Below are 24,518 nucleotides of genomic sequence, written 5' to 3'. Positions count from 1 at the left end.
CGCGTGGCGACGGCATACCGCATCCAGCCGGTTGTACACAGTCCAATGCTCGCGCTGGCCCGAGCGCAGCGCTAGCCTCTCGGCTCTGCGACGCGCAGCGCGGAGGTTCAGCTGTTTGATGTCAGGAACGGGCGTCCCGGCCGGCACGACACAGCGAGTCGACGCGGCACGCGCGCACTGCGCGATGTGTTGAAAAAACATGCCGCCCTCCGAGACTGGCACAGTAGCACACAGTTCCCGGAATCGCGGCCAATTCACAACACTGTACGCACGCGTCGGCAGGTGGGCGGCACGGCGGGGCTCGAGGTGGATGGGGTAGTGGTCGGACCCTCGCATGTCGGGGCTGCGGCGCCAGATGTAATGGCAGCGTTCCGACACTAGCGAGAGATCCAACACACTTCCCTCGCAGCCACGACGGGCGAAGGTGATAACGCCTGTGTTGGCTATCAGCAGACCCGCCTGCTGGATGGCGTCAAGTAGGTCCCGGCCACTGCTGTCGGTGTGGCGCGAACCCCACGCAGTGTTGTGCGAGTTGAAGTCACCGCACATCACAAGGTCTCCGCGCACACGCTGTGACAGCCGGACGACCACCTCCTTGTCCCAGCGGCCGCCGCAGCACGCGTAAACACTCGCGACGCACGTGTCGGTTGTTCCGATTCGCACGGTCACCGCCACGCACTCGACGCCCGTGCACGGCAAATCGTCCACACTCACCACGGCTTGAGGGAGCCCAGCGCGTACGTAAAGTGACGCGCGAGATCGCCCAGCCGGATGAGTGGAATCGGTACACGGAATGGCCGTGCATGACGCCTGTTCGCAGCCAGCAGCACTGTGGTAGCTGACGAAGCCCGGCAGATTGAGCTCTCCCGGGCGGACGTGGGTTTCTTGCAAAGCAAGCACGTCGCATCCGTCCGAAAGAGCCCCATCCGCCAGCTCTGGATGTCGGCGGCGCATTGAACGAACATTCCATTGAACAATGCGCGGCCGTTGCCCCACTGGTGTGCTAGCCATGCTGGATCAGGGCGTCATGCATTTCCAGTGCTGCCACACACATGTGGCGCGCTGGGGAGTCGGCAGGTACCGATTCCAAAAGTGCACGCAATGCCGACGCGAGCGTCGTTATGACGAGGTCACGTGCATCGGGTGTTGTCGTGCTGCGGGGCTGGGCAGAGCTGCTCTCGGCGGCTGGCTGCGGCGCTGTGTTGCCGGCCAGCACGTCACGGAATGATCGGCCCGGCTGAACCAACGGCGATGATCGTGGCTCGGGCGCGCGCTGTGCTGTGGTGGTGGCCGGCTGCTGATTCCGCGCGGCAGGGGCATTGCTCCTCGCGAGAACCAGGGCTTGTTTGCGCGTGATGCGCGGAACGGTTCTCGCGAGTATGCTCGCCACCCGCCGCTCGAGCTGCCAGTTGGGGCAGCGTGGCTCTGTCGACTCGTGCGGGCCTCGGCAGTTGATGCATCGGGTCCGCTTTGAGGTACAGGCGGTCGTCGCGTGCGACCCCGCGCACTGGAGACAGCGCGGGTCGCGAGAGCAAGTCGCTGTGGCGTGCCCGAAGAGGCCGCATCGACCGCACTGCAACGGCCGCGGTAGCTGCGGGCGCACGATGCGGCGCTGCCTGAACAGGTGCACCTCCTCCGGCACGTCTCTGCCTGTGAATCGCAGTGTTGCGACATCGCCGCTTCGGGTGACGGCGAGTACGGGCACCCGGCTCTCGATACCCTCAAGGATGGAAGGCCCATCGATCGCCGGGTCCACGTTGAAGAGCGTGCCCGTGCAAGAGTCGGCGATAAGTGCCTTCGCCTTGACGGGCACGTCGCAAATCACCCGAACGGCGAGCAGCGCAGACAGGTCCGTGCCTGGCAGCGCGTCGACGGCCACGACGTTCCGTCGCAAGTTCGGCCGGACTCGATGTGTCCCCGAAACACCGGCCAGGAATGCGGCAATTGCATCGCGTGATGCCGCAAGGAAATGGGCCTTCCTCCCGAGCGGTCTGTAAAGGACGGTTTGTCGTCCTTCACTGGTCGATGCGGTGTCTTGTGCCGCAGGAGGGGCGCTTGAACGTACGCCGGTTTTAGCGACGGTGGTGATGGTCACCGGCCGCACGTTCCGGCGCTTACGCCGGCTGTTTTTTTTCCTACCCGGCTGCTTCGCGCCGGGGAGGAGAGGGTCCGCGGGTGGAGGCGGGGCATCGCCTTGCGTGTGCGCCGTGACGTCGCAGGGTGGCGCATGCGCCGTGGAGACGCTCTCGGGAGCATCGCTCTCCGCCGCGCGCGCGCTCGCCTCGGTCTCGGCGTGGGCGCCTTCCGGTTCCGGGGGCTCGTGCGGCGTACGATTAGGCACGGCTTCCTCAGTTGGTTCAGCAGTAGCGGGGGCGCCGACCCTTTCTTCTTGGGCGCTGGGTGACGGGGAACGGCTGCTCGCCGAGTCCGTGGCCAGTGTCAGCTGGCTGTCCTCGCTGCTGCTCTCGCTGGTTGACGAGTAGGAGCAGGAAGGCGGGCAGCTGCTAGAGCGGCGCGAGCTGGCGGTGTCGTCGTCGCTCTCGCTGCCGGTGTTGTCTCCGCCGTCGTCGTCGTTGTGCGGGGCAGCACGGCCGCGTCGACGACGCTGTGTTGCGACTGGGGCAGTGTCCCTGCAGGTTCCCGAGCGTAGGAACCTCGGGGATGGGGCTGCAGCCTCGACAGGCTGCTCCTCGTTCTCGGCGGTGGCGCAAAACTGCCGTCTCGCTTCCGCAAGAAGCAGTTTGAGCGCCGGCGAGTGCGCTGAGGTGGGGCCGCGTGGCCCCTGCACTGGGTTGTCGGAGACGGACATCCTCAGTGCAGTGGAAAGAAGCCCTGGACGAAGGTACCTCCGACTGCGTGTGCACCCTTGGGAGCCCTAAAAAGGGCTACGCTCGAAAGCGCGGTCGTAGGTGCAGCACACGGGCGGCATGGAGGTTGGTTGGTGAGTTCGATCGGAGACGTTCGAACAGGTCCGAGGCGCAGAAGGAACTCCGACCGGTCGCGTGCGCCGCGCTTTTATGGCGGGAGGGTGGTGTTGACGGGACCTCGCATTGCCGCGCTCGCCATTGGTCCGCGCGGCTTCTCTCCCTCTCCCTCGTGCTCGCTCGCGCTTTCCTTTGGGACCGGCGGCGGCGAGAGCGGCGAAGGCGCTACGAGCACGGCTCAAATCGCTCACCGATCGCGACTGTGCAAGTCGTTGTTTCGTCCTCAGTCTCAGCAACAGCACCAGCATGTCCGGACGCGGCAAAGGCGGCAAGGCGAAGGGCAAGAGCAAGACGCGTTCCAGCCGCGCGGGTCTCCAGTTCCCCGTGGGCCGTATCCACCGTCTCCTGCGCAAGGGAAACTACGCCGAGCGCGTCGGAGCGGGCGCTCCCGTCTACCTCGCGGCCGTCCTCGAGTACCTGGCTGCCGAAGTGCTCGAGCTCGCTGGCAACGCGGCTCGTGACAACAAGAAGACCAGGATCATCCCCCGCCACCTGCAGCTCGCCATCCGCAACGACGAGGAGCTGAACAAGCTGCTCTCCGGCGTGACGATCGCGCAGGGCGGCGTCTTGCCCAACATCCAAGCTGTGCTTCTCCCAAAGAAGACCGAGAAGAAGGCGTAAGCGAGCTCCCAGCCGCCGGACTACAGTCGCGCTCGTCGCACAACCCAACGGTCCTTGTCAGGACCACCGAAATGCGTGTGACGGTAGGGTTTTGCTTGGCAATCCCGTTCTCTGCGCCCGTTTCCCTCTGTTTGAATTATCGCAACCGTGCCCACTCTTGAACTGACGCTGCTGCTGCTGCTAGCTAGCTGGCATGTCAGTGCACGAATGTAGATAGAAAGCGAGCTTCAGGGTGTCCGGGGGCGCACAGGCACGAGCCTCACTGCAATTCGCGTAGTGGACTGTGATATGGGCCCTTAAAAACAAACAACAAATGGGCCATATCCGCAACCAGCATGCACTTACTTATGAGCCAGGCAGGTATGCATGAGGAACGTGAACAAACGCACGCATGGCATTCCAATACACGAAAGCTTGCACGCAACATCGGCCGCGTTAATTTCGTTTTGGGGCGCGGCTTCTTCGCATGAATGCGCGAACCGTTTCGCAACGAACGCGCATTTTGTTTCTTTTTTTTATTTTCCTCTCTCTTCTTGTTCGTGCTCGAGCGCGCGCAATACTTACCATATGCATACCAAACGAGGCAACACCTCGCACCGGCAGCCCACCACAGACACACACGCACAAATATTAATAATAAAAAAACAACAACAGAACAGACAGACCGAGAGGGTACGGTTGGAGTACGTGGTCTCGCGTGCTCCCGTGGCCGAAGCAAACATGTAGGTGGTCCTGAGAAGGACCGTTTTGTGTTGCTTGCCTGACCGACCGAGGCTGCGGCGCAGACAGCGGCCGAACTTAGGCGCGCTCGCCACGGATGCGCCGGGCCAGCTGGATGTCCTTCGGCATGATGGTAACGCGCTTGGCGTGGATGGCGCACAGGTTGGTGTCCTCGAAGAGACCGACCAGGTAGGCCTCGCTGGCCTCCTGAAGGGCCATCACAGCCGAACTCTGGAATCGGAGGTCGGTCTTGAAATCCTGAGCGATTTCCCTCACCAAGCGCTGGAACGGCAGCTTGCGGATGAGAAGTTCGGTCGACTTCTGGTAGCGGCGAATTTCACGAAGGGCCACGGTCCCAGGCCTGTAGCGATGCGGTTTCTTAACCCCTCCTGTGGCAGGTGCACTCTTGCGAGCAGCCTTGGTAGCAAGCTGCTTACGCGGAGCCTTCCCACCGGTGCTCTTACGGGCGGTTTGCTTGGTCCTGGCCATGGCGAACGGAGCGAGCGTCCGAAGTCGTCGACTGCCGGAGTGAAAATGACCCCTGCGCCGCGCGCGTCGTGCTTCGCCGCACTACTCTTCTCCTCTCCAAGTCACCCGCCGATTGGCCAGCGCCAGCGCAGCCGTCTCGGGCGGTGCGCACGCCGCCGCCGTTCGCCAGGATGCTGGAGGAGGCACGTTTTCGCGCGGCCGCCCTGTTCGCGGCTAAGGAAAGCACATTCGCAGGCGGTTTAATTGAGTTTAAACACGACAGCATGCCGCGCTGTTCTCTTCCGTTTCAGCCAACACCACAATCTCGCTTATACCGCCGCGCGTCGCGAATTGCCAGTGCCGAGTGTGAGACCACACCACTGATCTCGACAGTGGTTAGCGCTCCACGCCCAACGCCATCGGAGCTGTTATCGCGATCTCCGCGCGACGGAGATGGGTGGCAGGTTTAGGGTACATTACTGCTTGTCCACTGCCTTGATTTGATCATGCTGATGCTCGTTTCACGAACTACAAGTGCGCGCCACGGTGCCTTCTCGAGGGGCAACAACGTCGTGTTTTGGCCGCACTCGGAGGCAAACCGTCTCGCATGTGCAGACATGCCAGTACCGCACTTTGCCGTCCACGCATAGAAGAACGCATGCGCCTCGCAAGATTAACGACAAACTCACGTACGGACTACCAGCACCACTTGAGAGTTGCAGGGAAAACGATGTACTTCCGCTCTAAGAGCGAATTTGGAATACAATATTGACAGGTGTTGAACGCGCGTTAGGAGACATGGGCAACTAATTGGGGCCTCAAAACTATGGACAGGCAAGCGGTACTTCCGTGTGTATGAAGGGTCCTTAAACAATATGTCAAGGTAGCATCAACCAACGCTTCGCAGGCGCGATCCCAAGCGCGGCTTCCCCGTGCCACGCATTCGGCACACAGTTTTCGCACTTGCAAGGGACACCCATGTTTTGACAAACACTCATGAAACGCAACACTTTGCTCTATACAGTGCCTACATTTCGTCAGCTAGCTTTTTCGATTTCATTCACGCACGCAACTTCGCCACAGGATCGACGGCGTTGTTGTCATCTTATAGCGAAGCTCCAGCTCGGCAGCCGCCGGGAGAAATGTATTTCCTCGCCAACTAATGCACCGAATTTGGTGCGCCTAATTGCGTGTAAACGAAGATGTTCAAAGGCCGCGCCTGCAACAGTGCAATTTTCAACTGATGCCGAGCTCTGCCTCTTTCTTAATATTCTTTTTTTTTTATTTTCTCAGTGAGTGTGGAAAACTGTGAAATGGAAGAGAGAAAAAACAGTTCCACTGTGCGCTTGAAGGCTCCGTCACACAGCGATGGAACTGGATTTGGAAATTCTGTTAATTGCACAAGGCGATATGTATAAAGGGAACACAATTTACACGCCTCGATGAGATATACCAGTCATGTGTGAGTATGGCTTTTACAATACCTTCGTAGACGTTACAGGCGTTTTCGGTGGGATAAAAATTTTTAGACAAAACTTCCGTGAGTAGTTGTGTGCAGCTCACACGATCGCGGTACCGCTTTGTATTGTTGAGATATGAAACTTTGTACCTCTTAACCTGCCAGTACTCGAGCATTATGGAAGGAAAAAAAAAAAGAAAAAAGGAACGTCACAGCACCACCAGACATTTCTTTCTCACATGCAACAAGAACCTTGTTTACATGGCTGCAGTAGTTCTCTCATGACAACCCGTTGTTGTCATGAGAGGCGTACACATCACTGTGTACGCCTTGCTTGGTCCTCGGCTATGCCCTTTGCACGCACATGCCAGTGACTTCGCAGTAGTAATCCAAACATAGACAAGCGAAAAGAAATAAACCAATGGTGCCACGCTTCTTCAAAGCAAGGGGCCCGTACATTTTCTCTGACTGTTCCTTCCCCATTTGTTGACTTGTTTGGCCATCACCTCACGTTGCTATTTCCCGGCGGCTTCGTGGGACAAATGTAAAATAATAGGCGCGAGCTTGGCTTTCATTAAGCGCAACACGAATGCGAAATCCGTGCAATGACGACGGCCGGCGTGTGTCAGTTTCTCTTACCTTCGCGTGCCAATACATGTGCCACGAGTGAGGGAGCCGGTTCGAATTCGGAATCTTTCTGTACAGCAGCTTGCACATACACGAAATTCCAGGGATGCAGCGGCAAGAGGTAGTCTTGTGCACTTTGGCGCGTCCATGCCATTACGCAACCGCCTTACAGCGCGTAATACGCCGGACATAAGCTGCCACAAGGACAAATGTTCGTATGTAGGACAGGCGGCTCCCTCTGGCGGCGAAGAGTTCGACAAATACGTGATGCACCGCTCAAATCGCCCATCCCTCTCTCTCTTTTTCCCCAGCTCGCGCGGCGTGTGGCATGCACGGATACGTCGCTCGAAAAAGTTTTGTTTTCTTTAAATACAGCGCATGTCCAGCGCCCGCTTCCTGACCGATCTAAGTATATGGCGCGAACAAGGGTCGCCCAGCATCACCTACACGCACGCATGACGAAAGAGCCAGTCGTATAGAAATAACGAGAGAAAGTGAGTCTGCACTGTGCAAGCATATTTCTGTCTCAGTAAGCACACTTCGCCGCTCTGCTCCTCTATTTTATTTTCCGCTTGTTCTGGTCAACTAAGGAGTGCATTGGCTTGCAAGAAGAGCCACGTAGGCATCGAACCAACTGCTTATCACCTATAGCGCGCTAATAAGAAATCCCACTGTGACCCTGTACACAAGTATCACAAACAACAGCATCAATGAAAACAGCACGCGCCTCGGTGTCCACCGCGCGCACCCTCGTCCGTTTGAATACAACGCAGTGAGCTCGGTTCTAGCGAAAGTTAACTAGCTAATCTCACCTTAGCATTCATTTGCGTCGCTCAAAAGAGTTACACAATTGTGAATCGCACGGTGGTGGCTTGCAACAACCGCAGGCTAGACGAGGGACACGACGGGCGCTCAGCTCGTAGGGCAAGAGGACTGGCTCGTTATTCTTTCTCCGACGCACACACGCAAACCAACGAAGCCATGCGAATTGAGCTAAGACACAGTAGGCTCAATCATTTAACGCTTGCACTGGAAAGAACAAATAAACGCTGCCTGTAGAAAACTCGCTTTCAGCTGTTACACACTGGCCCGTGCCCGGCAATATTTTCCTCGTGCTTTGCTTTGTTGCGTACCCACATGAGCTATCTTTGTCAAATATAAAACTTACCTAACTGAAATGCGCCCGCTGCCGCGCGGCTCGTACTCTTCTCCAAGGGAGTAGAGGAAGCGAGCCACTTCAAAGCGACAAAATGCGCATCGACGAGCTTATGATTACCTCTTGCTTTTAATCATCATTCCACTCTGGTTGCCTCTACCAGGGTCCAACCAAAGGCGACAACTGAGCTGCACGAACGACCGCCACGTCGCAACTCGGACAGACTGACGGCGACTGAAATGGGAGCAACACAGCACACAGTGGCGAGCGCAAATGCAATCGAGCAAAGCTCGCCTTGCGAGGGCGAAAAGCAATGCTACCACGCCTTGCAAATACATGCGGTTGCGCTCGCTCACCTGACCCAAGTTCACCGCGCGTCTCGTGCGGCCGAATGCGAGATAATGGCATGCAAAAGAGGGCTAACGGAGCAGGAGATCGCAAATCCTGCGCGTCACTGCCGAAGCACCAGGTGGGTAGCCCTGAAGAGGGCTGTTGGGTTCTTCAGAGGAGCTGATGCGCTGCTTGCAGACGACGGCGCGCACGCGTGCTGCTTAGCCTCCGAAACCGTAGAGGGTGCGGCCCTGACGCTTGAGGGCATACACCACGTCCATGGCGGTCACGGTCTTGCGCTTGGCGTGCTCAGTGTAGGTGACGGCGTCCCGGATCACGTTCTCGAGGAACACCTTGAGCACACCGCGTGTCTCCTCGTAGATCAGGCCAGAGATACGCTTGACACCACCACGGCGAGCGAGGCGACGGATGGCAGGCTTGGTGATGCCTTGGATGTTGTCACGCAACACCTTACGATGACGCTTCGCGCCACCCTTGCCGAGCCCCTTGCCGCCCTTGCCACGTCCAGACATCTCGGCTGTTGCTGCTGCTTCGAAGCGAGTCAGGAGAGCGAATGCCGAGTCCCTGCGCCGCGACCGAGCGAGGAAGCCGCGCCGCAAAAAAGAGGGCGAGGAGGCGAAACGCGCGCCGATTGGCTCACGGGCAGCGCGGCCTCTCTTCGCGAGTGAGTCGCGGGTGGCTGCACTGAGCCCTTCTTAGGCCACGCACTGAGTTCGAGACAAGTGGCTTCGTAACACAATCGCGGAGCTTACTTTTTTTTTTTTTTTTCTCATGTTGTTTCTCTTTGGCACCTCTGACTGCTGATGTTCAACCCGCCTCACTTCTTCTTTTGCTCGACGCGCCAAGAGAAAAAAAAAAATAAATAAATGAACGTGTCAACAACGTTATTGTCCTATGCTGCACGCACTCACTGCTCGTGTCGCGCCCCAGGAACAAGTTTATTGTGTTCTCGTAATTATGATTACTCGTTCTGTTCACCGGTAGCTCGGATACGCTTGCAAGTGCACTCTGGTCATTGCCGCAAAGCACACCGTGCGCACAACTTCAAACTCAGCCACGCCAACATCGTTCCCTTGATCACTAGTCGCAAAACAGGGCGCGTTCATGCTCTCTTCGCCTCAGGCGTTTCAAATTTCGCACGCCGGCACCGCTCACTGGTGCCTACACGACCGTCAAATTTCGTCGCGATAGCTTACGTAGCCTCGCAGATAACGTCACCGAAACCAGCGTAAGACGCGCGCGCGAGCCCAATTCAGCATTCTAGGGGACGGAAGAGAGAGAGGGCATTGTTGACGGCGCTCCGACCTCCTCCCTCTCCCGTCGCCCCGTACGAAGGCAGCTATACGCAGGGCGCGCGCGAAACCGCTAGCTATGTAAGTGTGCGGAGAGCTTACATTTGTAATAATTCACTTTTATACTCTGTTTTCTTCACTACCCTTTCTTATCCCTTTCCCCTCACCCGTACAGCGCCGTGAAGGTGCCCTCGCACGAGAGGCAGTAACAGCGCTGTACTTATCTCTTCCTTTTCCCCCTTTTAAAGCCACTCACACATACATTTGTAATAACAGTGTAAAATATCCCTTACGCACTGCTGCTTCGTGAACGTGCTAACCCATTTCCGCTCGCCAGCCACTGCTACAGCGATGCGGCACTGGCATGGCGCGGCTCTGAATTTCAGTCCGGAGCACTGCTGCCTACGTGCGGGCGGCCGCCGAGAGGGCATTCTAGCAGCCATGAAGGCACACCTCAGGACCCGCTTTTAAAAGCGCGTCGAAACAAGAGAAGACATAAAGCGTGAAAAAAACAAAAGAGGGATGAGGGCTGCCTGCTTTTAAAAGTTACGCTACACCAGAATTAAGTAAATGTGCAGCAACGACCGCCTCATCGTCCTAGGTGTGTGAAACACGCGCCGTGGTAATTAGTGCAGGCGAACGTGGCCGCTCGCGCAGAGTCGCCTCACGCGCCCCATCCCATACTTGCTTTGTGCGTGTTGTTGTGCTGAGCCCATGGCTTCCTGTGCGGCTCTGCTACAAAAGTTGTAGCACACGCGCTGTCCGACAGCGCGCGCCGCGTGTTTGTAAACAAGAAGTAGTAGTAAGTGACGTTGAACTGGTAAAAGAAGAGAAGAGTGCAGTACCGCAACAGTCTCTCGCTTAGGAGGTCACCTCAACAGTACTGCACGGGGGAGGGTAAGGCGAATAAAGGAGTGAAGAGAAACAAATACGGGAGAGGACGAGCGTAAGGCCGTGAAGAAAAGAAGCGTGAAACGGCGCCGATGGCCGCGTGGTAAGGTTCGACGACTCAAAGAAATCAATGAGAGCTGGGAAGGCTCTTTTGAGTAAACCCGCAAGACCCCTAGGAAACAGAAAGTCCTCGGGACGGGCTATGGGGAGTCCTGGGCGTCGATTAGGATTTCACGAGCTGAGATATATGCGGCGCAGTCGAGAAGTACGTGTGCGAGAGTTTCATCAACGCCAGCAGTGCAGTTCTGGCAAACGGAACTGAATGGCGAGACATCCGCTGCGCTGTGTTGAAGCAGCCAATGCGGAGTAAAATGGCCCTATCGGCGCGTGAGAGTCCCTTTTTGTGTGTGTGTTGTTGTGCTGAGCGCATGGCGTTCTGTGCGTTTCTGCTACAAATCTTTCAGCGCACGCGCTGTCACAACGAGAACGCAAACAGCGCGCGCCTGGCGTTTGCAAACGAGGAAGCGTCAAACAGAGGGAACGGACGGAATTGTCGAGATTCTCGCTACATCCCAATGCCAATGCAGACACCTTGGGTGGCTCTGAGAAGAGCCGTTGGGTGTTGGCTGCGCGGACGAGCGCTCGGTCGCCTACTTGGAGCTGGTGTACTTGGTGACGGCTTTGGTGCCCTCGGACACGGCGTGTTTGGCCAGCTCACCGGGCAACAGCAGACGCACGGCCGTCTGGATCTCCCGGCTCGTGATGGTCGAGCGCTTGTTGTAGTGAGCCAGACGGGACGACTCCGCGGCGATACGCTCGAAGATGTCGTTCACGAAGCTGTTCATGATAGACATGGCCTTGCTGGAGACTCCAGTGTCCGGGTGCACCTGCTTCAGCACCTTGTAGATATAGATGGAGAAGCTCTCCTTCCTGCGGCGCTTCTTCTTCTTCTTGTCGGTGGCGCGCACGTTCTTCTGCGCCTTGCCGGCCTTCTTCACGGCCTTACCGCTGGGCTGGGGAGGCATCGCGGCAGTGTCAGTAGCCGAACAAACGAGATCGGAATACGCGCGACCGGTCGCGTGCGCCGCGCTTTTATGGCGGGAGGGTGGTGTTGACGGGACCTCGCATTGCCGCGCTCGCCATTGGTCCGCGCGGCTTCTCTCCCTCTCCCTCGTGCTCGCTCGCGCTTTCCTTTGGGACCGGCGGCGGCGAGAGCGGCGAAGGCGCTACGAGCACGGCTCAAATCGCTCACCGATCGCGACTGTGCAAGTCGTTGTTTCGTCCTCAGTCTCGGCATCAGCACCCGTGACGGTGGTGGCGTGATCGGCTCGGGGGTGGCGTGACTTGTGCGCTCGAGCTTCGGTGCTGCGGATCCCCTCCACGTGGGCCCCTCTCGGAATGGTTGGATAGGTGTACGGTGCGGATTCTTCTAGACTCCAACCCGCTGTCTCCGATTCGGTGAGGTGTTCCGGTGGCTGTTTTTTTGTCCTTGGTTTTTTCCAGTGTTTAGCTGAGGGTTCCTAGCTTCCTACCTTGTGTAGTGTTAGCTTAAACTTCGGCTAGGCACGGGCGCCACGTGGTTTTTACCGCGATGGTGGCCCCTTCGCGGCTTCGGCCGCTTACGTTTTTCGGGCGAGTTCCGAAAGGCGCTTCCAACGTAGATGTTTGCAAGGCGCTCGTAAAGCGCTTTTCGTTGAACGACCTTAAGTCAGTACAGGACTTTGGCGCAGGAAGGTTCGAGATAACGTTTAAGAGTAAGGCCGCGGTTGATCGCTTCTCAGCTGATCCCGCACTGCAGGTTCGTGATGTAGAAGTTCGGTTTGAGTATAGAGGTGTGCGTGTGAAGTTGGTTAGGGTGTTTGGCTACCCCGCGGATCTTCCGGACCAGGCTCTCGTCTCCGAGCTAGAGGTCTTCGGAAAGGTTCACGGGATCTCCGAAGAATGCGTGCCCGGTTTCCCTGCCGTTGGCACCGGTAACCGGCGCATTCGGATAGAGATGGCGCGGCCCGTTCCTAACCTTCTTCGTGTAGGTGAGCGTGTCGTTCAGTGTGAGTACGAGGGTGTAGTTAGGTTGTGCCGTAGGTGTAACTTGGCAGGACACCACGCCGCCGCGTGCGACACGCCTCAGTGCGCGCGCTGCCAGCAGTTTGGCCACGCGTCCTGCGACGCGGCGTGCGTACGTTGCGGCGGCGACCATGCGGTTTCGGCGTGTAGTGTCCGCACCTACTCGTCAGTAACCGCGAGGCCAGAACAGCAGAAACCTGCCGTCGCGGAAGCGGTTACTTCGCCGGTAGCTGCTACGGTTGCTGCCTTGGAGGAAGGAGAGAGCCAGGGCTCCTTGAGCGTGGTCGATGCCGCCGGGAGCGGCGGCGATTCCGTGGACGCCACCGAGGTCGCTCCCCCTTCCGTCACGGCAACGTGCGAGGGGGCGGCGGGCGAGGAGGCTGAAACGGCGGTCGCTGTCGCCTCCGTGGCTGGTGTGCCTCTCGCTACGCCGGCCGCTATCCCGGGCGCGTCCCAACCGCTGACTGGCGCGACTGACACTGCTCGTCGGTCGAACCAGAAGCGTAAGAGCCGGCGCGCACACCGCGCTGGTTCCGCTGCCAGGGCGGCGGCCGGGGAGCGTGAGTCGAGCTCGGACGAAGGTGGCTCCCAAGGCTCGGAGACTGGCGCTCCTGAACTGAAGCGCAGTGCCGTTGATACTTCCGATTCTGATACCGAGGTCCCATCGGACACGGAGGGTTCTCCTCCTTGTCCCAATTGCGGATGGGGACGGTGCGATTGCTCGTTACTCTCGGACAGAACCTATGAGTCTACTGATGAGGGGTCTCCAAGTTCGGAGACCCTCTCATAAGTAGTCTTTGCTTATTTGTCGTTAGCGGCTAGTATTACCTAATACTAGCCTGCTCTCTATTTATTTTCCCAGCTCTTTTCGTCTTCCTTTGTTTCTACTAGCTTCTAGCTAATCTCTTTCTCCTTTAAAATGGCTTCTTCTCTCACTATAGCTACATTTAACTGTCGGGGTTTGTCGCGCGCTTCTAAACAGTTAGAGGTTGTAAATTTGGCTAAATCCAGAAGGGTAGATATTCTCGTATTGCAGGAAACTTACATTCATAGGCTAGGCCAGATCAGCCACTTCGACCGGATTTTTCGCACTCGGTCTTACTGGAGTTATGGCGCGACGGGCAGCCGGGGTGCGGCCATCGTTCTGATGCCGCATTTCGACGGCCTTGTTATTCGCCATGCCAGGGATTCCGAGGGCCGCGTCTTGTCGGTGGATCTCGATTGTGGCATTCGAATTGTTAACGTGTATGCTCCAAACCAGGCTAGAGAACAAAAAGAGTTTTTCCGTACATTAGAACCCTATTTGGTCGGTCCCTCTCGACTAGTTCTAGTAGGCGACTTCAACTGTGTGTTAGAACTGGTTGACCGCCTCTCGCGTAGAGGGACTTCAATAACGAAAGATAAGCGTGGTAATGGTGTACTGCGAGACCTCGTCGATGGGCTGGGACTGGTCGATGCTTGGCGCGTGCTTCGCCCTGGACAGTCAGGAATGACATGGACAGGGAGGGGTGGGCAGAGCCGCATCGACCGTTTTTACATCTCGTCGTCACTGGCTCCCAGTATGCATTCTTCGTGGTTAATTCCTTCTGCTCTTAGCGACCACAGCTTCCTATTTCTGCGGTTTGCCGATTCTAGTTTAGTACCAAGAGCAAAGAGACCATGGCGCTTAAATCCACGTCTCCTAAAAGATAGGCAGGCAACCGCAGAGGTATCATCCATACTATTTCGATCGCTTCATAACACAGCGAATCTAAGTGGTACGGAATGGGATGACGTGAAAGTCAGGGTGCGTGAGTGCTTCAGGTCTTGGGGCAAGCGTCGGGCGCGCGAGGAGCGTGAGGAGATAAAAATCGTCTCCGACGCGATCCTCCTGCTCTCGAGGCCACTGTCCGGCGGGCCTGGAGTCGCTCCGGCGCTGGCCTCACTCCGAAAGGAACTTCGCATTCTCCTGCAGCGACGCTGGGATGGCTTGAGGGCCACAACCCGGGCAGAGCTGTGGGAAATGGAAGCGTGGTGCAGCAGAAATGTCCTACGTAAACATCTTTCAAGGAAGAGCACAACTCTCTCTTCCCTAGTAGATCCACGCGATAATAGCATAGTCGACTCACCAGACGGAGTGCTTGCACTGGCGAGGCAGTTTTACATGTCTTTGTATGCCGAACCAGTTGCCTCTCCAGCTGTTTTTCCGTTTGTTTTACCAGCTGAGCCGCCGCAAGTGTGCGACTCAGCCATAGATGAGGACGAGCTATTTTCTGCCTTGAAGTCTATGAAGCGCAATCGCAGTCCAGGTTCCGATGGTCTTACAGTCGAGTTTTATGTTAAATTTTGGACAATGTTAGGGAAGCCGTTCACATCACTGGTGAACCGGCTACTCAGTGAAGGGACTTTGTCAGCGTCTCAACGAGAAGGGCTAATCACTCTCCTTTGCAAGGACGAGTCGAGGAGCACTGATCTGCGAGCATGGCGTCCAATCACGCTTCTGAACTGCGATTATAAGCTCATAGCAAAGTGTCTGTGTACGCGACTCACACCAGCGCTCAGCACTGTTTTGGGTCCGTACCAGGCATGCAGTGTCCAGGGGCGCTCTACTCAGCTTCACGGTATAGCTTTGAGGGACCTTCTCCTGTGGGCAAACACCAGGAAACTTCCAGGTATTCTTTGCTCCTTTGATCAGGAGAAGGCTTTCGACATTATGAGCCATAGGTACCTTTTCCGTGTTTTGGAAGAGGCTGGTTTTAGTGTGGGTTTTCGGCAGATGGTCCAAGCTTTGTATTCTCGACCGACTTCTGCTGTTGTCATACGGGACCGCGTCTCGGAGGCGTTCATTGTGGGGCGTGGTGTACGGCAGGGGGACCCCCTCTCACCTGCCCTCTACGTGCTCGCTTTTGAACCGCTTCTGCAGAGGTTGTCTTGTGACCGCAGAATTGGCAGGTTCCTACTCCCACCAGGTTCCCCTCCGGTCGCGCTATTTGCCTATGCGGATGACTTGTCCATTGTCGTCCCGGACGAAGCCTCAGTTTGCGGCGTCTTGGAGGTCATGGACAGTTACTGCGGGGCGAGTGGTGCAAGGTTGAATAGGTCGAAAAGTGCAGCCATGTACTTGAACTCCACTCCGTCCAGTCCGCAGCCCGTTCATGGTCTCCCCGTGAAAACGCGGCTGCGCATTCTAGGCTTCCAATTCGAACCAGATGGTCTGTCTCCTGAAAACTGGCAACAGGCTAAGGAGAAGCTTGAAACCAGAATTCAGCAGTTCAGCGCGTTGTCATGCCCATTGACTGCTCGAGCGACAATCCTGCGCTCACTTTTGTTTTCATTCCTGACGTATGTGGCGTGTGTGTCTCCTGTTTCAACCCGAACCAAGCTCATCTTGGAGAGGGTTCTCTTTCGCTTCCTTTGGAAGGGTACAACTGGTTGTGTAGCTAGGCGGGTGCTCAAGCTGCCCAGGGATAAGGGAGGACTCGGAATTCCCGACCTGGGCATCGTGGCTACCGCACTACACGTCAGATGGACCCAGGTCGCTCTTAACTCGGATATGCTCCTGACTCGAAGCTTTACCTCGTTTTTCCTTAGCACCCGACTCCGCTTGTTTTCGCAGAGCACATTTTCCCACTGTGCTCCTCGTTCAGGAACCCCATCCACCATTTATGCGGCGGCTGCCAACTCTTTGGTCAGCCTCCGCACGGTTCGCCCCGACATCGACGTAGTTTCAACTCCACTCCAAGAGTTAGTAGACATCCTCACCCCAGGCCTCCCCCCGCATTGCCATATGTATGACCTGTCCATCCACAGGCCAAACTGGAAGCTCATCACGGCCGGTTTCCTCGACGCTAGGCGTGCCACTTTCATGTATCGCCTGGCGCGAGGGTGCCTGCCGTTGGGCTACGGGCCCTTCACAGCCGTCCCGGTTCGTGGAGCGTGCCCGTTCTGTGGCGCTCGTGAGGACACGGTTCATGCGTTTGCGCAGTGTTTGCTTCCTGCAGCTCTTCTCCGTAGGATTGCTAGTCTTTTTAATCTCCCAGGCATTCCCTATCAGACAGTCCGATTTTTGCACCCTTTGCCTAATCAGGCGGTCAACCAGTTCGTGCTTCTCCTCGCTGAGTGCTCCTACCAAGTTTGGTTGGCACGCTGCGATGCAGTTTTCGGGAGGGGGGCGCCGGGCCTTCACGAGGTGCTTGCGAAAGCACGGAAGGAGGTCTGGTTCCATCTCACCCGGGAGCGGCACCGCTTGGGCGAGAAGAAGTTTCTCGAAGTGTGGGCCCGTCCTGCGGTAATTTTTGATGAGTCAGGCGGAAAGCTTTCCATTAAGTTATGATGCATGCTCCTAAGGTCGCTCGACTCGGCCGTGTGCGCCAGTCGATCTACGGGGTTTTGTTTGGTTCAGTGGAACCCAGAGCTAGAACCGGTGGCGGCGCACCCTTGGTTGGTCGCGCTGCTCCGTGGACGGCTTTGGTGCTCTGCATGGTTGTATGCCTTAGCCTCTTTTGCGCCGAGGCAGTCCGAAGGTCAGTCAGGCTCGAGTCCTGTACGACCAGCATGGCTGTTTGTGTGTTGCGTGCGGTAACTTTGTGTTGCTGCACCACAACAGCCCCCTTGTCCGGGAAGGACCGTTGGCCCGAACCAAGTCCCCCCACCCAGTCAACCCGGGTTGTGGGGGAGTACCGGGGTCGACGTATCGGATGATGATGGGTTGATGAGATATGTATGCTCATGGACGCGGTGCCTTCAAAGGTGCCAAGTCCTCCTCCCATCTGACAACGGTACAGTCTCAGCAACAGCACCAGCATGTCCGGACGCGGCAAAGGCGGCAAGGCGAAGGGCAAGAGCAAGACGCGTTCCAGCCGCGCGGGTCTCCAGTTCCCCGTGGGCCGTATCCACCGTCTCCTGCGCAAGGGAAACTACGCCGAGCGCGTCGGAGCGGGCGCTCCCGTCTACCTCGCGGCCGTCCTCGAGTACCTGGCTGCCGAAGTGCTCGAGCTCGCTGGCAACGCGGCTCGTGACAACAAGAAGACCAGGATCATCCCCCGCCACCTGCAGCTCGCCATCCGCAACGACGAGGAGCTGAACAAGCTGCTCTCCGGCGTGACGATCGCGCAGGGCGGCGTCTTGCCCAACATCCAAGCTGTGCTTCTCCCAAAGAAGACCGAGAAGAAGGCGTAAGCGAGCTCCCAGCCGCCGGACTACAGTCGCGCTCGTCGCACAACCCAACGGTCCTTGTCAGGACCACCGAAATGCGTGTGACGGCAGGGTTTTGCTTGGCAATCCCGTTCTCTGCGCCCGTTTCCCTCTGTTTGAATTATCGCAACCGTGCCCACTCTTGAACTGACGCTGCTGCTGCTGCTAGCTAGCTGGCATGTCAGTGCACGAATGTAGATAGAAAGCGAGCTTCAGGGTGTCCGGGGGCGCACAGGCACGAGCCTCACTGCAATTCGCGTAGTGGACTGTGATATGGGCCCTTAAAAACAAACAACAAATGGGCCATATCCGCAACCAGCATGCACTTACTTATGAGCCAGGCAGGTATGCATGAGGAACGTGAACAAACGCACGCATGGCATTCCAATACACGAAAGCTTGCACGCAACATCGGCCGCGTTAATTTCGTTTTGGGGCGCGGCTTCTTCGCATGAATGCGCGAACCGTTTCGCAACGAACGCGCATTTTGTTTCTTTTTTTTATTTTCCTCTCTCTTCTTGTTCGTGCTCGAGCGCGCGCAATACTTACCATATGCATACCAAACGAGGCAACACCTCGCACCGGCAGCCCACCACAGACACACACGCACAAATATTAATAATAAAAAAACAACAACAGAACAGACAGACCGAGAGGGTACGGTTGGAGTACGTGGTCTCGCGTGCTCCCGTGGCCGAAGCAAACATGTAGGTGGTCCTGAGAAGGACCGTTTTGTGTTGCTTGCCTGACCGACCGAGGCTGCGGCGCAGACAGCGGCCGAACTTAGGCGCGCTCGCCACGGATGCGCCGGGCCAGCTGGATGTCCTTCGGCATGATGGTAACGCGCTTGGCGTGGATGGCGCACAGGTTGGTGTCCTCGAAGAGACCGACCAGGTAGGCCTCGCTGGCCTCCTGAAGGGCCATCACAGCCGAACTCTGGAATCGGAGGTCGGTCTTGAAATCCTGAGCGATTTCCCTCACCAAGCGCTGGAACGGCAGCTTGCGGATGAGAAGTTCGGTCGACTTCTGGTAGCGGCGAATTTCACGAAGGGCCACGGTCCCAGGCCTGTAGCGATGCGGTTTCTTAACCCCTCCTGTGGCAGGTGCACTCTTGCGAGCAGCCTTGGTAGCAAGCTGCTTACGCGGAGCCTTCCCACCGGTGCTCTTACGGGCGGTTTGCTTGGTCCTGGCCATGGCGAACGGAGCGAGCGTCCGAAGTCGTCGACTGCCGGAGTGAAAATGACCCCTGCGCCGCGCGCGTCGTGCTTCGCCGCACTACTCTTCTCCTCTCCAAGTCACCCGCCGATTGGCCAGCGCCAGCGCAGCCGTCTCGGGCGGTGCGCACGCCGCCGCCGTTCGCCAGGATGCTGGAGGAGGCACGTTTTCGCGCGGCCGCCCTGTTCGCGGCTAAGGAAAGCACATTCGCAGGCGGTTTAATTGAGTTTAAACACGACAGCATGCCGCGCTGTTCTCTTCCGTTTCAGCCAACACCACAATCTCGCTTATACCGCCGCGCGTCGCGAATTGCCAGTGCCGAGTGTGAGACCACACCACTGATCTCGACAGTGGTTAGCGCTCCACGCCCAACGCCATCGGAGCTGTTATCGCGATCTCCGCGCGACGGAGATGGGTGGCAGGTTTAGGGTACATTACTGCTTGTCCACTGCCTTGATTTGATCATGCTGATGCTCGTTTCACGAACTACAAGTGCGCGCCACGGTGCCTTCTCGAGGGGCAACAACGTCGTGTTTTGGCCGCACTCGGAGGCAAACCGTCTCGCATGTGCAGACATGCCAGTACCGCACTTTGCCGTCCACGCATAGAAGAACGCATGCGCCTCGCAAGATTAACGACAAACTCACGTACGGACTACCAGCACCACTTGAGAGTTGCAGGGAAAACGATGTACTTCCGCTCTAAGAGCGAATTTGGAATACAATATTGACAGGTGTTGAACGCGCGTTAGGAGACATGGGCAACTAATTGGGGCCTCAAAACTATGGACAGGCAAGCGGTACTTCCGTGTGTATGAAGGGTCCTTAAACAATATGTCAAGGTAGCATCAACCAACGCTTCGCAGGCGCGATCCCAAGCGCGGCTTCCCCGTGCCACGCATTCGGCACACAGTTTTCGCACTTGCAAGGGACACCCATGTTTTGACAAACACTCATGAAACGCAACACTTTGCTCTATACAGTGCCTACATTTCGTCAGCTAGCTTTTTCGATTTCATTCACGCACGCAACTTCGCCACAGGATCGACGGCGTTGTTGTCATCTTATAGCGAAGCTCCAGCTCGGCAGCCGCCGGGAGAAATGTATTTCCTCGCCAACTAATGCACCGAATTTGGTGCGCCTAATTGCGTGTAAACGAAGATGTTCAAAGGCCGCGCCTGCAACAGTGCAATTTTCAACTGATGCCGAGCTCTGCCTCTTTCTTAATATTCTTTTTTTTTTATTTTCTCAGTGAGTGTGGAAAACTGTGAAATGGAAGAGAGAAAAAACAGTTCCACTGTGCGCTTGAAGGCTCCGTCACACAGCGATGGAACTGGATTTGGAAATTCTGTTAATTGCACAAGGCGATATGTATAAAGGGAACACAATTTACACGCCTCGATGAGATATACCAGTCATGTGTGAGTATGGCTTTTACAATACCTTCGTAGACGTTACAGGCGTTTTCGGTGGGATAAAAATTTTTAGACAAAACTTCCGTGAGTAGTTGTGTGCAGCTCACACGATCGCGGTACCGCTTTGTATTGTTGAGATATGAAACTTTGTACCTCTTAACCTGCCAGTACTCGAGCATTATGGAAGGAAAAAAAAAAAGAAAAAAGGAACGTCACAGCACCACCAGACATTTCTTTCTCACATGCAACAAGAACCTTGTTTACATGGCTGCAGTAGTTCTCTCATGACAACCCGTTGTTGTCATGAGAGGCGTACACATCACTGTGTACGCCTTGCTTGGTCCTCGGCTATGCCCTTTGCACGCACATGCCAGTGACTTCGCAGTAGTAATCCAAACATAGACAAGCGAAAAGAAATAAACCAATGGTGCCACGCTTCTTCAAAGCAAGGGGCCCGTACATTTTCTCTGACTGTTCCTTCCCCATTTGTTGACTTGTTTGGCCATCACCTCACGTTGCTATTTCCCGGCGGCTTCGTGGGACAAATGTAAAATAATAGGCGCGAGCTTGGCTTTCATTAAGCGCAACACGAATGCGAAATCCGTGCAATGACGACGGCCGGCGTGTGTCAGTTTCTCTTACCTTCGCGTGCCAATACATGTGCCACGAGTGAGGGAGCCGGTTCGAATTCGGAATCTTTCTGTACAGCAGCTTGCACATACACGAAATTCCAGGGATGCAGCGGCAAGAGGTAGTCTTGTGCACTTTGGCGCGTCCATGCCATTACGCAACCGCCTTACAGCGCGTAATACGCCGGACATAAGCTGCCACAAGGACAAATGTTCGTATGTAGGACAGGCGGCTCCCTCTGGCGGCGAAGAGTTCGACAAATACGTGATGCACCGCTCAAATCGCCCATCCCTCTCTCTCTTTTTCCCCAGCTCGCGCGGCGTGTGGCATGCACGGATACGTCGCTCGAAAAAGTTTTGTTTTCTTTAAATACAGCGCATGTCCAGCGCCCGCTTCCTGACCGATCTAAGTATATGGCGCGAACAAGGGTCGCCCAGCATCACCTACACGCACGCATGACGAAAGAGCCAGTCGTATAGAAATAACGAGAGAAAGTGAGTCTGCACTGTGCAAGCATATTTCTGTCTCAGTAAGCACACTTCGCCGCTCTGCTCCTCTATTTTATTTTCCGCTTGTTCTGGTCAACTAAGGAGTGCATTGGCTTGCAAGAAGAGCCACGTAGGCATCGAACCAACTGCTTATCACCTATAGCGCGCTAATAAGAAATCCCACTGTGACCCTGTACACAAGTATCACAAACAACAGCATCAATGAAAACAGCACGCGCCTCGGTGTCCACCGCGCGCACCCTCGTCCGTTTGAATACAACGCAGTGAGCTCGGTTCTAGCGAAAGTTAACTAGCTAATCTCACCTTAGCATTCATTTGCGTCGCTCAAAAGAGTTACACAATTGTGAATCGCACGGTGGTGGCTTGCAACAACCGCAGGCTAGACGAGGGACACGACGGGCGCTCAGCTCGTAGGGCAAGAGGACTGGCTCGTTATTCTTTCTCCGACGCACACACGCAAACCAACGAAGCCATGCGAATTGAGCTAAGACACAGTAGGCTCAATCATTTAACGCTTGCACTGGAAAGAACAAATAAACGCTGCCTGTAGAAAACTCGCTTTCAGCTGTTACACACTGGCCCGTGCCCGGCAATATTTTCCTCGTGCTTTGCTTTGTTGCGTACCCACATGAGCTATCTTTGTCAAATATAAAACTTACCTAACTGAAATGCGCCCGCTGCCGCGCGGCTCGTACTCTTCTCCAAGGGAGTAGAGGAAGCGAGCCACTTCAAAGCGACAAAATGCGCATCGACGAGCTTATGATTACCTCTTGCTTTTAATCATCATTCCACTCTGGTTGCCTCTACCAGGGTCCAACCAAAGGCGACAACTGAGCTGCACGAACGACCGCCACGTCGCAACTCGGACAGACTGACGGCGACTGAAATGGGAGCAACACAGCACACAGTGGCGAGCGCAAATGCAATCGAGCAAAGCTCGCCTTGCGAGGGCGAAAAGCAATGCTACCACGCCTTGCAAATACATGCGGTTGCGCTCGCTCACCTGACCCAAGTTCACCGCGCGTCTCGTGCGGCCGAATGCGAGATAATGGCATGCAAAAGAGGGCTAACGGAGCAGGAGATCGCAAATCCTGCGCGTCACTGCCGAAGCACCAGGTGGGTAGCCCTGAAGAGGGCTGTTGGGTTCTTCAGAGGAGCTGATGCGCTGCTTGCAGACGACGGCGCGCACGCGTGCTGCTTAGCCTCCGAAACCGTAGAGGGTGCGGCCCTGACGCTTGAGGGCATACACCACGTCCATGGCGGTCACGGTCTTGCGCTTGGCGTGCTCAGTGTAGGTGACGGCGTCCCGGATCACGTTCTCGAGGAACACCTTGAGCACACCGCGTGTCTCCTCGTAGATCAGGCCAGAGATACGCTTGACACCACCACGGCGAGCGAGGCGACGGATGGCAGGCTTGGTGATGCCTTGGATGTTGTCACGCAACACCTTACGATGACGCTTCGCGCCACCCTTGCCGAGCCCCTTGCCGCCCTTGCCACGTCCAGACATCTCGGCTGTTGCTGCTGCTTCGAAGCGAGTCAGGAGAGCGAATGCCGAGTCCCTGCGCCGCGACCGAGCGAGGAAGCCGCGCCGCAAAAAAGAGGGCGAGGAGGCGAAACGCGCGCCGATTGGCTCACGGGCAGCGCGGCCTCTCTTCGCGAGTGAGTCGCGGGTGGCTGCACTGAGCCCTTCTTAGGCCACGCACTGAGTTCGAGACAAGTGGCTTCGTAACACAATCGCGGAGCTTACTTTTTTTTTTTTTTTTTCTCATGTTGTTTCTCTTTGGCACCTCTGACTGCTGATGTTCAACCCGCCTCACTTCTTCTTTTGCTCGACGCGCCAAGAGAAAAAAAAAATAAATAAATGAACGTGTCAACAACGTTATTGTCCTATGCTGCACGCACTCACTGCTCGTGTCGCGCCCCAGGAACAAGTTTATTGTGTTCTCGTAATTATGATTACTCGTTCTGTTCACCGGTAGCTCGGATACGCTTGCAAGTGCACTCTGGTCATTGCCGCAAAGCACACCGTGCGCACAACTTCAAACTCAGCCACGCCAACATCGTTCCCTTGATCACTAGTCGCAAAACAGGGCGCGTTCATGCTCTCTTCGCCTCAGGCGTTTCAAATTTCGCACGCCGGCACCGCTCACTGGTGCCTACACGACCGTCAAATTTCGTCGCGATAGCTTACGTAGCCTCGCAGATAACGTCACCGAAACCAGCGTAAGACGCGCGCGCGAGCCCAATTCAGCATTCTAGGGGACGGAAGAGAGAGAGGGCATTGTTGACGGCGCTCCGACCTCCTCCCTCTCCCGTCGCCCCGTACGAAGGCAGCTATACGCAGGGCGCGCGCGAAACCGCTAGCTATGTAAGTGTGCGGAGAGCTTACATTTGTAATAATTCACTTTTATACTCTGTTTTCTTCACTACCCTTTCTTATCCCTTTCCCCTCACCCGTACAGCGCCGTGAAGGTGCCCTCGCACGAGAGGCAGTAACAGCGCTGTACTTATCTCTTCCTTTTCCCCCTTTTAAAGCCACTCACACATACATTTGTAATAACAGTGTAAAATATCCCTTACGCACTGCTGCTTCGTGAACGTGCTAACCCATTTCCGCTCGCCAGCCACTGCTACAGCGATGCGGCACTGGCATGGCGCGGCTCTGAATTTCAGTCCGGAGCACTGCTGCCTACGTGCGGGCGGCCGCCGAGAGGGCATTCTAGCAGCCATGAAGGCACACCTCAGGACCCGCTTTTAAAAGCGCGTCGAAACAAGAGAAGACATAAAGCGTGAAAAAAACAAAAGAGGGATGAGGGCTGCCTGCTTTTAAAAGTTACGCTACACCAGAATTAAGTAAATGTGCAGCAACGACCGCCTCATCGTCCTAGGTGTGTGAAACACGCGCCGTGGTAATTAGTGCAGGCGAACGTGGCCGCTCGCGC

General features: G+C 56.3%; 1 protein-coding gene across 1 annotated transcript; it reads right to left on the bottom strand.

Annotated features, from left to right (window-relative positions):
• Window positions 1-1,003: 1,003 nt before the first annotated feature.
• On the bottom strand, window positions 1,004-2,809 carry LOC139053354 (DNA translocase FtsK 1-like). The gene has a single exon (XM_070530366.1). It carries the CDS (start codon window positions 2,807-2,809, stop codon window positions 1,004-1,006), a length of 1,806 nt encoding a protein of 601 aa, XP_070386467.1.
• Between the last annotated feature and the right edge of the window lie 21,709 nt (window positions 2,810-24,518).

This window comes from Dermacentor albipictus, unplaced genomic scaffold, assembly GCF_038994185.2.
Source record: "Dermacentor albipictus isolate Rhodes 1998 colony unplaced genomic scaffold, USDA_Dalb.pri_finalv2 scaffold_93, whole genome shotgun sequence".
Classification (NCBI taxonomy): Eukaryota; Metazoa; Arthropoda; class Arachnida; order Ixodida; family Ixodidae; genus Dermacentor; species Dermacentor albipictus.
The sequence above is the reverse complement of the archived record's forward strand: the minus strand, read 5'-3'. Positions and strand labels throughout refer to the sequence as shown.

Bases quoted from the DNA above. Each gene is read 5' to 3' on its own strand.
- LOC139053354 (XM_070530366.1), bottom strand. From the start codon at position 2,809: ATGTCCGTCTCCGACAACCCAGTGCAGGGGCCACGCGGCCCCACCTCA.